Here is a 13,906-nt window from a genome sequence, read left to right as displayed (position 1 = left end):
CTCGGGCTCCCCACCCTTCTACTCCGGTCCGCGGAAGCCCAGGCCTCTGCAGCTCCCCTCCCGCCGAGAGCCCGCCCCCCACTCCGGGCCCCAGACCCGGCTCCGCCCTGCCCGGACCCGGTTTGTCTGGTTCTCCCCGAGTGGCTTGTTTCTCGAATTTCTCCCTTTCTCCCTCTTCCTCTACCTCTGGGGCCCTCCCTCTCCTCTCTGCTGCCGGAGAGTCGGGGGCCCGGACCCTGAGCTCTAGCCGAGGTTCCATAGGACAGGAGAAGGGGACGCGGGAGCGCAGGACACGCGCAAGCACCTGAGTCTACTACACACACGAATCCAGGAACTACCGATGCGTTCCGCCCGGGACGTGACTTTATTAGGGATGTGGGACCCTGTCTCCGCTTCACCGTCGTCTCCTCCCCCCTACTACCCTTCCCCCCCCCCAACTCGGGCCCGGAGGGGCCTCGAACATCTGACTCTGGCTCCCGGACAGGAAGTGACTGGGGAGGAGGGGGCGAGGCAAGTATTTTTGGGCGACCAGATGTTCGTCTCCATCCCCTCTGCCTCTGCCGGTGCCAGGCTGGGGGATGTACGGAGGTCACCGAGAGGCAGAGGGGTGAGCCCTTCCATAGGAGCTGTGGAGGAGGGACCCTGCCAACCCCCAACCGAATGTTTTCCCAGCGCTGAGGGGCTGTGGGGTCACTCGCAGGCCAGCTTCCCGTCGAAGCTGGAGAGGGCGATGGCGAAGGCCTGCAGGGCGCACAGCGGGTACCGGTAGTCCAGCGTGAAGGCGTCCTCTGCCACGCGGCCGAACTGCAACACTATATAGTCGGCTGTGAACACAGACCGTGGAGTGACCCCCATCTCGGCAGGCAACCCCTCAACAAAGCGAGGTCTTGTTCCTTGATTTGAACTCCTAGCCCCCATGCAGCCTCTGGCCACCCTCCCTGGTCTGTGTCATCCAATCAGCCCAGCCTGTACAGGGTCTGTCACACAGAGTCTGCAGGGCAGGGCCCTACCTTGTCACCTGCCGCCTGGGGCTACAGTAAACCTGTAATCTAGCAGTACCAGACCCTGTCAAACTTGCCCAAACCAGAACCCTTCCCTCACTGCTTGTCTTTTGGCCTCATTCCTCTGGCCTGCCCCGAGTCCATAAGGCTAACCTTTGACCCTACTTCAGACCCTTCTCTAACCCCAGGTGTTCCCTCCTTCACTGCACTGGACTCAGGTTTCGCCGGTTCTGATCAGGGCTATCAGTTGCAACTGATCAGCCTCCCCCAGCCCCTTCCTCCCTTCTCTGTCTCTTCTGAGACAGGACTTCATGTAGCCAAGGCTAGCCTTGAACTTCTCCTAATCCTTTTGCTACCTCCCTCCCAAATGTCCAGGCCTGGAGCTCTCTGAGGACAAAGCTGACCACCTTAAAACAAACAAACAAAAACAAACCCCCCTCCACCCCAGCTCTGGTCAGGGGGCAGATCAGGCTCCTACAAGAACTAGCCTAGAGAGTAGTCCCAAGGCTGGGGAGACAGGAGGTACTAGATACATAGTACTGGCCAAACCCTCTAACCCGGAGTCCTTTGTGTGGTACTCCCGGTGGGACCTCTTGCCCAAGCTTCTGAGAGGGACCCTCATTTTGGTAAGTCTGTGACAAGAGACAGAGGGCTGGAGAGATGGCTCTTTTGGGGGACTCAGGTTTGGTTTTCAGTACCCATATGACTGCCTACAACTCCAGTTTCAGGGGATCTGACACCCTCTGGCCTCTGTGGGCACCTCACACAAAGTGCATATAACTCATGCAGGCACACACATAAAAATGATAAATCTGCCGGGCAGTGGTGGCACACGCCTTTGATCCCAGCACTTGGGAGGCAGAAGCAGGTGGATTTCTGAGTTCGAGGCCAGCCTGTTCTACAGAGTGAGTTCCAGGACAGCCAGGGCTACACAGAGAAACCCTGTCTCTGTGTAAAACCAATAAATAAATAAATAAATAAATAAATAAATAAATAAATCCTAAAAAACAAAAACACACAAAAAAGGACATAATAGACACTTAGAAATGTGGGATCCATACTCTACTTCTTGCTAAGCCTGAAGGCCTGAATGTGATTCTCAGAGCTCAAAGGGAAAGAGCGAGCTAACTCCTGCAGGTTGCTTGGGACTACACACACACACACACACACACACACACACACACCGACACACAAGGGGGTGTATGCTTCTGCCCAAACCCCAACGGTCCCTGCCCTTAAAAACACAATCTTCTATTTTAGCAGGGCACAGTGGTCATGCCTTTAATCCCTGCACTGGGCAAGCAGAGGGAGGGGGATCTCTGTGAGTTTCAGGCCAGCCTGGGCCTCATAGAGTTTCAGAACAGCCAAGTCAACATAGTGAGACCTTGTCTTAGGACAATCATCTTGATAACAATACGTTGTAACTCTCTCTCTCTTTTCCTCTGTAGGGCCTTGGGTCTCCCCACCTACTCCATACAAAGGGGTTGGACTCAGTGTGGCTTCCAGACTTCAGCAACTTATCCCTCCCTTCATCAAGGTACCATTGGGAATGTCCTAGCACCTACCCAAGGGTCCTGGGAGGGAGCAGGGGTAGGAGTTGGTGGGAAAAGGTCTGGGTGGCCCTCGGATACTCACGGTCATCAGCATGCACAATCTGGAAGTTCTTGACAGAGGCCTGGGTGACCCGGCCCTGGAAGTTGAGGGTGTACGAGCCACTGTCTTCGTTCCAGATGGGTGGCTTGTTATGGAGTTCGATGAGACTCTCCAGTGTCTTGTTCTGCCAACGCACTAGTAGCCCATCACTGGACTGGGGTGCCCGAGGAGAGGTAACCAAGAAAGGGTGGTTAGAGGCGGCTGGGCTTACTCAGGGGCCCAGGATGTGTGTGTGGCTGTTGCTCAGACTGGACTGCCACGCCCACAGAAGGCATCAGCAGATGCAGGGAGAACCCTGCTGAGAAGAAGCCCTGTTGGGGAACACTGTGGTAGAGCGGAAAGGTGCACCCGGAACCCAACAGGAGTTCTTGGTAGTCTAGAACCTTCCAGTTCTAGTCTTCCTCTGAACCTGGAGCTCACTGATTGGGCAAAGCTGGGTGATCAATGCCTATAGGGATCCACCCATCTCCTGCCCAGTGCTGGGTTACAGGAACTGTGCTCAACTTTTGCATGGGTTTTCCCCAGCACCCTCCACACTCAGGGTCCAGACTTGTGCATGGGAACTTTATTAGCAGAGATATCTCCAAGTCCTCCTTTTTATTCATGTGTACGAGTTCGTATGTGCATGCGTGCGTGCGTGCGTGCGTGTGCGTGTGTGCGTGCGTGCGTGCGTGCGTGCGTGCGTGTGTGTGTGTGTGTGTGCAAGTGCGTGTGTTTTCAGGGTCCTATATAGCCCAGGCTGTCCTCAAACCCCCTGTATAGCTGAGAATAATCTTAAACTTCTGATCTTCCTGCCTCTACCTCCTGAGTGCTGGGGTCACAGGCATGAACCATGAAACCTGTGTTTTGTGGTACTGGAATGGAACCCAGCACCTCCCGCCTGCCGGGTGAGCTCTCTGCTGGGTGAGCCCACTCCATCTCTCTCTCTCTCTCTCTCTCTCTCTCTCTCTCTCTCTCTCTCTCTCTCTGCCGTGGTACATTTAGATGTTGGTTCTTACTGAATTGGGCTTAGAAGAAGCAACTGTGGGGCCCAGGGAACCTGCAGGGCCCAGCTCTCTGGCCAGCTTGGCCTCCTAGGATGGCCTGTCCATCTAGGACAGCCTGGCCTTCCAGCAGGGAGGATGCATGAGCAGCTGACAGGGCTATTACTTTTCACCAGAAAGAAATAAAGGGACATCAGTCACGGAAGAGCATGAGACACACCAGTCATTGCTCTCTGAAATCCTCCGCTCACACAGCCTACAAGAGTGACAGAGCCCAGGACGGTTGGTTGGTTAGTTCTCCCTCTTATCCCACACTGCGTACTCTCCAACTTCGCCTCTTTAAAGTGTCGTTCAATGGCCCCAAACCCCAATATGACTTCTCATGTCTCTCGAGCAAAAGCCAGTTAACCAGGCCCCTTCCACCCCTAGGAATCACCTCGGCCTTTGTGACCTTTAGCCATGATGGTCACCCTACTGACCTCTTGACCCATCAGGTACCTCTGCCTCAGGCTCCTTGTAAGGCTCTCTGAATGCCATGTCCCTAAACCTAAACTAAAGACCACCCTCCTTCCATGGATGGAAACCTGTGTGCCGACCATGTGCCTCTGCTGTCCCTCTCTGCTCCCCCTCCCTTCCCTAACACTTAATGTCTCCCAGACTTTGCTCATTTGTCACAGTCTACCCTCACCCACTGGTACTCTAGCTTCAAGAGGGGTCGTATTGCTTCATAGTGGTGCATGTCTTTTTATCCCAGTGTGTGGAGGCAGAGCCAGGCAGATCTCGGAACTCAACGCTGAACTGGTCTACTTAGTGAGACTCTGCCTCAGACGCCCCCCCCCCCCCAATCCTCCAAACAAACCTCAAGCTCTCTGAAAGAGATTGTCTGCTGAGCCGTCTCTCCAGCCTTATTTATTTCTATGAGACAGTGTTACAAGTAGCTCAGGCTGGCCTGGAAACCTGTTTATTTCTTTGAGACAGTGTTACAAGTAGCTTAGGGTCTTGGAATTCTCCTGCTATCTAGCTCTTAATTACTGAGCCTGCCTCCATCTCCCAAGTTCTGCGATTACAGGGGTGTGCCACTGTGCCTGGCATGAATTCAGTCACAGAGAACCTGAGCTCATTCTACAAGTGGCCAGAGGAATCTGTGACAAGTGTACCCAGGAGAGTCACTTGGCCAAGCTGGATCCCTGGCCCTGATGTTGAGTGGATGAACAGAGAGCAAGGCTCTGGGGGACAGGTGGTAGGATGGTAGAGGCTCACGTTTCGGGGCCGGATAGGGACCCTCTCGTTGTCCGAGTTCATTCCAGGGATGATGACGGTCATACGGCGAGGTCCTCGGAAGCCTAAAACATTGGTTTCCTGAAACACAGAGAGGGAGGGCATCAGGCTGCATCCCACCTGAGGAGAACCTGGCATGGCGGGGACAGTGGCTTCTCACATAGACCACAGCTGCCAGCTCCTGGCGCAGGCTTCCCACATCACCTCTTCCCCCTCGCTGTGGATTCTGCCCGTTGTCAAAGACAGTGAAGCGGTTCCCCAGGAGGTTAGACCTGAGGTTGGAAAGAGAGAGTTGGGCTAAGGCAGGGGAGTACCCACCACCTCCTACCCCAAGAGCCTTCCCATAGCCTCCCAGGGAGAGCAAGGGGTGGTGTGTGTCTTGGGACTAAGCATGTCATGTGCCCTGATCCAGGCTTCCCTTAAAGGGAAGGGGAGCTTTTAAGATAATTATTATTATTTATCATTGTTATTTTGACACAGTCTGGCTGTGGGGCTCATCAGCACCCTGCTAAGTCTTCTTTGCATGCCTCAGGCCCTAACTTCAATCTCCAACAGCATGAAGAGCAGAGCCAGATGTGGCAGAAGCAGCTGCATTTGGCAGATGGAGGCAGAAGATCAGGAATTCAAGGTCATCCTCCAGTGTGTGTAGTGAGATCCAAACCAGCCTGGGCTACATAAAACCCTGTCTTAAAAAAAAAAAAAAAAAAAAAAGGCTGGCAAGGTGGTAGTGTCTGTAGCACAAGCCTGAGGACCCGAGTTCAATCCCTGGGAACCACACAATGGTAGAAAGAGAGCTAACCCCACACAGTTGTCCTCTGACCTCCACATGACCATATACCAGCATGCCTGTGCCTGCATAGGCCATACCCAGACTAATAAGATTAAGAAGCAAATCATTCAAATTTCTGCTCCATCTGTGTGCTATGTGGCCCTAGGAAACAGGAAAGTCTCAGGTATCCTACTTGGTTGTCATTGATTATTCTTTAAGTTGACTGATTAATTGATTGTGTGTGTGTGTGTGATTGTGTGTGATTGTGTGTGTGTGTGTGGTCATGCACACAGCGGAGGTCAGAGAACAACTTTCAGTCCCTCTGTCATGTGGGTCCCTGGGATTGAACTCTCATCATCAGGTTTGGTGGCAAGCCCCTCACCCCCTTTGCTGTCTTGCTAGCCCTCAGCTTTCTCACCTGAAAGTCAGAACAGCTACAATCCCCCTCTGGTTTGGTTCATAAGAAAATACAACATTTGGCTAATATTTGGCAAGTGTTTAGAACTATGTCTGAGATTCAGGGAGGCCCCTACATGCCTTTTGTTAAATACAGAAACAAAATAAGCCCTCAGAGTAACTGGGTGGCCAGGAAGTCATCCTGGTGACACCGAGTCACCCCTTTTCTTGTTCATTCACCCAGTAAATATTGCTTTTGCTTGTTTTTGAGACTGTCACACAGTATAGACCAGGCTGACCTTGAACTCATCAAGCCCTGCCTGCCTCTGCCTGCTGGTTCTGGGGTTCAGGACGTGAGGCAGGGTCTCGGGAGTTCCTGTGAAGCTTGAACTTGCCGTAGAGCCAAGGCTGGCCTTGAAGTGTGAATCCTCCTGCCTCTGCCTCCCAAGTGCTGGTTTTACAGACATGTTCCATGACACCTGATTTATATGGTGCTGGGACCAAATGTGGTTTAGCAACTAAGCTGCATTCCCTCCACCCCCTCTCAGACAGCATCTAACATAGCCCAGGCTGGCCTCAAGTTCCTTACACAGGGAAGGATGACCTTGAACTCCTGATATTTCTTGTCTACTTCCCAGCAGCTGGGATTATAGGCACATACCACCACACCCTGTAGTATAACCTCCTTGATTCTATGTGTGAAGTGTTAGCTCTCAATGACAAGGACTACAGGCCTGACTTTGCCTGCATGGAGCTAGACCCTTGGTTATATCCCCTGGGGGAGGTGTTGGCATGCCCCCCCCCCAAAACCATCTAGACAAGGTTCCCCCAAGAGATCTATGCATGTCAGAGTGTGAAATGCCCTAGGCTGGAAGATGTCTCTGGAGCGTCTCTGGAGCACCCCGTGTGTGGGGGGGGGTGAGCACCCCACCAGCCATGAGGGACAGAAGCACAGCTGCACCTCAGCTTCCCGATGAAATTCTCTCCTCCCCTGGACAGGTTGGTGGGGTCGCTGGAGATGAGATAGTTGGCGGTTTTACTCCGCTTGCGTTTCCTGCCGGCCAGGAGGAACACCTGAAGAGAAGACAGAGAGGTGACAGTGAGACAGATGGAACTGGGGGACCAGAGAGGCCGTAGACACTCAAGCCCTAGACACCCCCCAGCCTTCGACACCGCCCCCAGCTCTAGACAGTTATTCCCTCTCTGCCCTCGACACCGCCCCCAGCCCTAGAATGCCCCGTTCCCTTTCTCAGGACCTTCTTCTCCGTGTCCAGGTGCAGGAAATAGGATGGGTACATGCCGCGGTCCATGCCCTTCTTGTCCCGTGTCAGCCGGCAGCGTACTGCCCGGCCCTGGGGTGCTGGCTGCAGCACAAACTCTCGGGGTTCACCCACTTCCACAGGGGGAGATGGGGCTCTCTCCTCCTGCTGCACAGACGGTGCATCAGCCAGGGCACCCCGCTCCATAGGTCCCATCTCTGCACCCCAGGGAGGACAGGCCACCACTTACCACTTTCTGTAGGGAGAAAAGAGCAAGGTCTAGCATCCAGACCTGGGAGCTGAGGTGCCTCGTTCATGTTATATCCAGCAGCCCAGCCCCATGATAGAAGGCTCTAGATTCTGTGATGTGTTATAACTATTTAGCCTGAGTACAAACAGTCCCAGTTTGACTCCATATTCTACCACCAAAGGTCTGTAAGCTGGATATAACATTCCTGTTTTCATTTTCTTGTTTTGCTTTGTTTTGTTTTGTTTTGTTTTGTTTTTCGAGACAGGGTTTCTCTGTGTAGCCCTGGCTGTCCTGGAACTCACTCTGTAGACCAGGCTGGCCTTGAACTCAGAAATCCACCTGCCTCTGCTTCCCAAGTGCTGGGATTAAAGGCATGCGCCACCACTGCCCGGCCATTTTCATTTTTTAAAATAGAGTCTCATGTAGCCCAGGCTAGCCTCAAACTCTTTTTTTTGTTTTTGTTTTTTTTGTTTTTTCGAGACAGGGTTTTTCTGTGTAGCCCTGGCTGTCCTGGAGCTCACTCTGTAGACCAGGCTGGCCTCGAACTCAGAAATCCACCTGCCTCTGCCTCTGCCTCCCAAGTGCTGGGATTAAAGGCGTGCGCCACCACCGCCCGGCTAGGCTCAAACTCTTGATGTTCTTTCCTTGACCTCCCAAATGCTGGGATAACACTACCTACTATGACCAGTTCTGTTGTGGAGGTGATTTTTTGTTTGTTTGTTTGTTTGGTTTGGTTTTTGTAATATTTATGAGTGTTTTGTCAGCCTGTCTGTGTCACATGTGCCTGGTGCCCTTGGAGGCCAGAAGGGGGTACAAAAACCCCTGGTACTGCAGTTATGAGTTGTTGTGAGTGACCACGTGGGTGCCGGGAACTGAACCCAGGTCCTCTGCCAATGCAGCCAGTGCTCTAACCACTGAGCCATTCCTCCAGCCACTATTTAGTTTATTTGAGATAGGGTTTCACTATAGGGCCTCAAAGTCTGTAGCCAGGCTGGCCTCACTGAAATCCTCCTTAGCGTCCCAGCGCTTGGAGTAGAAGTCTTTACTACCATGTCTAGCTGTCCAAATAAGTCTCTTCATTGTCCTCAACACACTGGGAAGTAGCTGTCTCTGTGGAAACTGCCATGCATATCAGTCTATATGGAGAGGAAGAGAGGTCTCTAACCCATGACCGAAACAATGTAGAAATGTAGAAACCATGTAGAAACTGTCCATTTCTCCCAGGTTTTCCAGGGACTACAGCCATGTGCCACACCCTGAGCCCACACGGTTCTGTGAAGCCGTGCCTAGATTTATGATCCCCAGAAACTTAGCAGGAGAAAGCTGAAGCCCGGAGGCTTGGGGGCTGTGTGTTACTCCGCAAGACATAGCTGACTCAAGAACCCATCAGCTCACTTCACTCTTGGAGAATTTCCTAGTAACGCCAGTTACAGGAGGAGGCAGGGTGAGCCCTGGTGCCCTTTCACCCCCTGCTCTGGTTGTGACAGGAGGGGAACAGGGACTGGAGTCCCTCAGGGGACAGACGGACCTATCAGGCTGAGGTTTCAGCCCCTGAGGCTGTGGAGTTATCTATGGGAACAGCCCTTTGCTGAGGGCAGACCTACACCTGTGTGAGGTAAGACACAGCCTGGGGACAATGCCAAGGGGTAAATGACCATCTTGACTGGACTCCAGCCTGCTCCAGAAGAAACTTGGGAAAGACCAGATTATGTGTGGAATGTGAGCCGGGGAAAACCTTACTCAAACATTTCTAACACCTGTGAATTTCAGAAGCCTGCTGCTCTGAGGGCTGCCTCTACCTGAGGTAAGATACTATGACCACCACAGGGATCTGGGTTAATGCGGAACCCATCCCAGAAGACCTGACACTCCCCCACAAACGATTAACCCTGCAAGCTTGGACCAGGGCTGGCTCTTGGGCCGTCTCGTTAGAGGAGCTGTGTACGACAATCTCAGCCAGGCCCCCAGTTGTCTGTGAACTCAAGCATGTGTGCCTATATTATCTTCAAAGTACTTAGCAACATATCTTGACTGTGGAAGACGTCCAGTCAGAATGGACTCTGTAACTTTGGGGAACATTCTGGAGCCTTTTGGCAGCCGGAGATCAATTGACTATATGTAAAGATGTATTTTTTTTTTTCTTTGTGTGACCGTTCTGCCTGAGTGCATGGCTGTGTATCTCAGGTGCGCCTGGTACCTTCAGAGTGTGGTAGAGGGCATCAGGGCCCCTGGAAGTAGAGTTGAAAACGTGAAGTGCCAAGTGGGTGGTGCTGGGAATCAAATCGGGTTCCTTTGTAAGGACACCCAATGCTCTTAACTGTAGAGGCATCTCCAGCCCAGCTAGTTATTTATTTATTTATGTTGGTTTGAGGCAGGGTTTTTCTGTGTAGCTATGGCTATCCTATGGTTGTCCTGGATACCTCACTCTGTTGACCAGGCTGGCCTAGTAGTCACAGAGAGACACAGGCTCTGCCTTCGGAGTGTTGGGATTAAAGACATGAGCCACCACTGCCCAGCTTGCTTGCTTGCTTGCTTTCTCTCTGCCTTGGCCCTATTTTATGTCTGAGGCAGGGTCTCATATAGGCCAGGCTTGCCTCAACCTCAGGGTGTAGCTGTGGTTAACTCTGAACAACCTGACCCTGCTGCCTGTGCTTGCCACTTCCCATATGTGTGCATATGGAACCCGGGCTGCTCCGTCCACGGGTCCTGAGGGTGAGCTCAGAGGAGCATTTTAAAACTGGTCCAGCTAGCCAGTTTCAGCCCTTTGACGTTCACAAAGGTGTCTAAGTTGTGCCTCAAGGAAGCCTGGAATCCTAGGACTCACACCTGTAATCCTAGTGCCAGAGTTCCAGGGTAGCCTGGGCTACATAGCAAGACTTTATCTGTGCCCTCCCCCCCCCCCAAAAAAAAAACAACCCAGCCCTGTTGCGGAGTGCTCAGCCTCCCTAGTACACATGTCCTCTAACTGGGAGCTAAAAGATATTTCTGCAGCCCGTGGGTTCCCTGTCTCTTCTGTTCCCACGAACCTGATCTTCCTAGGCCTTGTGCCCTGTCACATAATGGGGAGCCAGGTCCTCACCCCGAAGTCCCGCGGGCCCCTCGGGTCACAACCTTTTTGCCTTTTCCTTTCGCTTTGCCCTTCTGGTTGCTGTTCTTCGTCACTATGGATGCATCCCCGTCTTCTTCCTCTTCCTCCTCCTCCATCTTCTCTTCCTCTGAGCCTTTGGGGGGCCCTGAGCGTGGAGGAGAAAAGGCTGTAAACCCCTCATCCCCACCTGGCCACGTTTTCCAATACCCATCATCCTCTTTTGTCAGAGCCTGGCGATCAGGGGTATCAAGAAGCCTGCCGCGTGGTGTCGCTCTCACCCACACCCGTCACGGGGCACTGCACACACAACGTCCTCGGTCCCAGCACCCCTGAGCCACCCACCTTTCTTCTTCACACCCTTCTCAGCTGTGCCACCTTCCCCAACTAGGAACATGGCTGCTGGAATCTTCTTCTTCACGGCTGCTGGGCTCCCAGAGGGGTCCTTGTCAGACTCTCCAGCCCCTACAGACAGGATCCACGGAGTCACCACAGCACCACACCCAGTGCCCCCCGCCCCCCGCCCCCCGCCCCCCGCCCCCCGGGGTCCGGTCTTACCTTTTTTCTTGGCCTTTCTCAGCTTGGTTCCCTCCCCTACCTCCTTCTTCTTGGTTCGGAGTGGTTTCCGAGGGGCATCGGGGCTTCCTACATCCCCTGGGAACAGGAGATTGGGGATGGGGGCGGGGTCAGGGAAGGAAGGAACCTTTTGGGGCTGAGGGCTAACTCCTAACCCAGCTTCAGGTCCCTGGGGTGCCCAAACCAGACAAGGGTCTATTGGTCTTGTGTTAGCTTTTTTTGTTTTTTCTTTTTTCGAGACAGGGTTTCTCTGTGTAGTCCTGGACTCACTCTGTAGACCAGGCTGGCCTCGAACTCAGAAATCCGCCTGCCTCTGCCTCCCAAGTGCTGGGATTAAAGGCGTGTGCCACCACCGCCCGGCGCTTTTTTTTTTTTTTTTTTTTTTTTTTTTTTTTTTTTCCCCTACTTAAGAGGCAGGGACGGAATGAATGGGTCTTGCTAGGTCTTCGCTTGAACCTCTGAATCCTTCAGCCTCTCCTGAAGGGACCTTCCCCAGCCCCTTAGCCTCTGCCCCTCCACAGAGACCCGGTTCCAGTGTCCCACACATTTCTGACCCGACCTTCCTGGGCCAGCGCCCAAGCCTGGCGCCATCAGTGTCTTTAGCCACAGATTTTTTTTTTTTTTTTTACCTTTATTTACTTTATAAAAATTATAACGCTAATCTACACGAGGCAAAACCCCACCAAGAAAACAGTCTTCGTCCTGGAGCACCTCCATAGTTTGTGGCAGCCCTGACAACTGATCTCCTTAGAGACCGCCAGTGTGTGTAGGGGGGAGAGCGTATCACCTCTTCACAAGGTCGAAAGTGATGAGGAGCCTTGGGGTCTCACCCGCCCCTCCAGAGGATTCTCTGCCTGTTCACGGGCTCCTGGGTGCTCCCTGAACCTACCCTTTGATCCCAGAGTCTTGGCTTTCCTCTCTCTCTCCTTGGGTGCTTTCTTGGGGGGCAGAGAGCTTTTTTCTTTTTTTTCCTCTTTCTTCTCCTCTTCATCATCATCGTCGTCATCATCATCGGAATCCTTCTCCGAATCCTCCTCTGTGGAGAGAAATTCTCTGATAAAACAGGCTCCAGAGGTTTAGTCCCTGTAGGGTGCTACGGGGCTCCCAGCACCTTCCTGCAGTAGGCTGCGGTGGGAGGGCTCTGCTCTGTCTCCCAGTCACCCTCCCTCCTGATCTGTCTGTCTGTGTATTCCAATCTGCCTTCCCACCGGCCTCACTTGCCCACTTGCCGTTGTGAGGCTGCTTCTGACCAATCTGGGGTACTTACGGTTACTAGCTGTAGCTCAAGGTTGGACTCCTGCTGTCTCAGTTTTCCTATAGTGTAGGAGAGGGGGAGCGGGGCAGAGCAGAGAAACTGCCCCCCCCCCAGGGTTGGGTGCTGGGGGGGGGGTGATACCTGCTTCCCTGGCCAGCTGGCACCATCTGTCCTTCACCCCCTCCCCGTCACTCACCGCCTCCCACGTCTGGGGCGCGGGCAACCAGGAAGGTCTCCCGGGGGTCCCGCTTCTTGGCCTCGGGGTCCCTCAGGAACTTGGCGTAGACTGTGGGCGCAGCGCGCGGCTCCGCGGGGTCTGCGGGCGGCTCCCCGTGCTTCCTGCGCCCAGCTGGGGCCAGACCTCGGGCTCAGCAGGGTCCTGGCCTGGAGGTCCCCACTTCAGCCTCCCGCACCCGCACCTTCCCGTGCCTCTCCCCACTCCACCCCAGGACTCACCCCCAGCTTTACGGGGTTTGGATTCCGGAGACTCGGGGGTCTCAGATTTCTTTTTTCTCAACTTCTGTCCCTGGGCGGGTCGCTGCAGAATAGGGGTCATGGGGCGAGAAGGGGACTCTAGGGTTCCCATCCCCTCTAATCTCTTGGAGCCTCCAGAAATAGCCTCGGATTATCCCAAGGGGTGCTGCAGCCCCTGCTCCGGGTGGATGTCCTATCCACACATGGTGGTCACTTCCAAGACCCAAAGCCCCCCCCAAAGTCTTTCTGGATACCCCACATCCTAACCCCCCTTTCTTCTTCTAAACTCGTCAAGCCAAGAGCTGCAGGTGCTGGTGAGAGAACCTCTCCCAGGCAGCCCCCCTTCCTGTGCACACCAAAACATCTTCACACCTCCTTTCTAATCCCCAAACCGGGTGACCCACCTGTTTGGGGCGCAGCGGGGGCTCAGGGCTCAGACAGTCCTCTTCATGGCCGCTGAGGGAACAAAGGAACCAGGCTGTTCCCTTCTTGCATTCTATTCTCCCGCTCCCCACTGGGGCCCAAAACTAGGGTTTGGGGTTCAGGTGGGGGCGATGTGGGGGCTCCCACCTGTCTGACGCCCACACTTCCCGAAGGGTCTCTTCCTGCAGTGGCATGGCGCTCTTGTGTTCCTGCCAGGGCCGCCACCCCTCTCTGGTGACCCGAAGCTCCCAGCCTCCCTTCCTCCCTAGCTAATCTCAGCTCAGCTTCTCCCCACCTTCCGGGCCAAGAGGCCATCAGGACGCACCTCTGAGGACAAGATGTTCCAGCCCCATGGACTCAACCATTGAAGGGAAGAGCCCAGCTCTCCTCAGTACAGCAGCCTGGAAAAAAAGAATACCACCTTCCACCAGACTCAGGCACTTCCCTATCTAAGATGTCAGTGGTGCTGGAGAGTAAATGGCCAGGCTGGCCCTCCAGACTGTC

The 13,906-nt window shown here is 53.8% G+C and overlaps 1 protein-coding gene across 1 annotated transcript; it reads right to left on the bottom strand.

The window, feature by feature from the left end:
- Window positions 1-326: 326 nt before the first annotated feature.
- Window positions 327-13,706, bottom strand: Tulp1 (TUB like protein 1). The gene is made up of 15 exons (XM_034524033.2): window positions 13,550-13,706; window positions 13,384-13,435; window positions 12,962-13,043; window positions 12,702-12,854; window positions 12,140-12,286; window positions 11,233-11,328; window positions 11,020-11,139; window positions 10,701-10,822; window positions 7,590-7,595; window positions 7,337-7,507; window positions 7,042-7,154; window positions 5,076-5,187; window positions 4,898-4,996; window positions 2,637-2,808; window positions 327-824 (listed from the first exon to the last, which is right to left on the bottom strand). Exons 1-15 carry the CDS (start codon window positions 13,594-13,596, stop codon window positions 691-693), a joined length of 1,626 nt encoding a protein of 541 aa, XP_034379924.1. The 5' UTR covers window positions 13,597-13,706; the 3' UTR covers window positions 327-690.
- Window positions 13,707-13,906: the final 200 nt, after the last annotated feature.

The sequence above is a fragment of the Arvicanthis niloticus genome, chromosome 20, assembly GCF_011762505.2.
Source record: "Arvicanthis niloticus isolate mArvNil1 chromosome 20, mArvNil1.pat.X, whole genome shotgun sequence".
In the NCBI taxonomy this organism is placed as follows: Eukaryota; Metazoa; Chordata; class Mammalia; order Rodentia; family Muridae; genus Arvicanthis; species Arvicanthis niloticus.
Note: the sequence above shows the minus strand (reverse complement) of the source record. Positions and strands in the feature narration are given on the sequence as shown.

Bases quoted from the DNA above. Each gene is read 5' to 3' on its own strand.
- Tulp1 (XM_034524033.2), bottom strand. From the start codon at position 13,596: ATGCCACTGCAGGAAGAGACCCTTCGGGAAGTGTGGGCGTCAGACAG. The intron at 10,823-11,019 runs GTGGGTGGCTCA...CTCCACGCTCAG, and splicing joins GAAGGGTGTGAAGAAGAAAG to GGCCCCCCAAAGGCTCAGAG. The intron at 825-2,636 runs GTGAGTATCCGA...CTGTGTTCACAG, and splicing joins GATTGTGCATGCTGATGACC to CCGACTATATAGTGTTGCAG.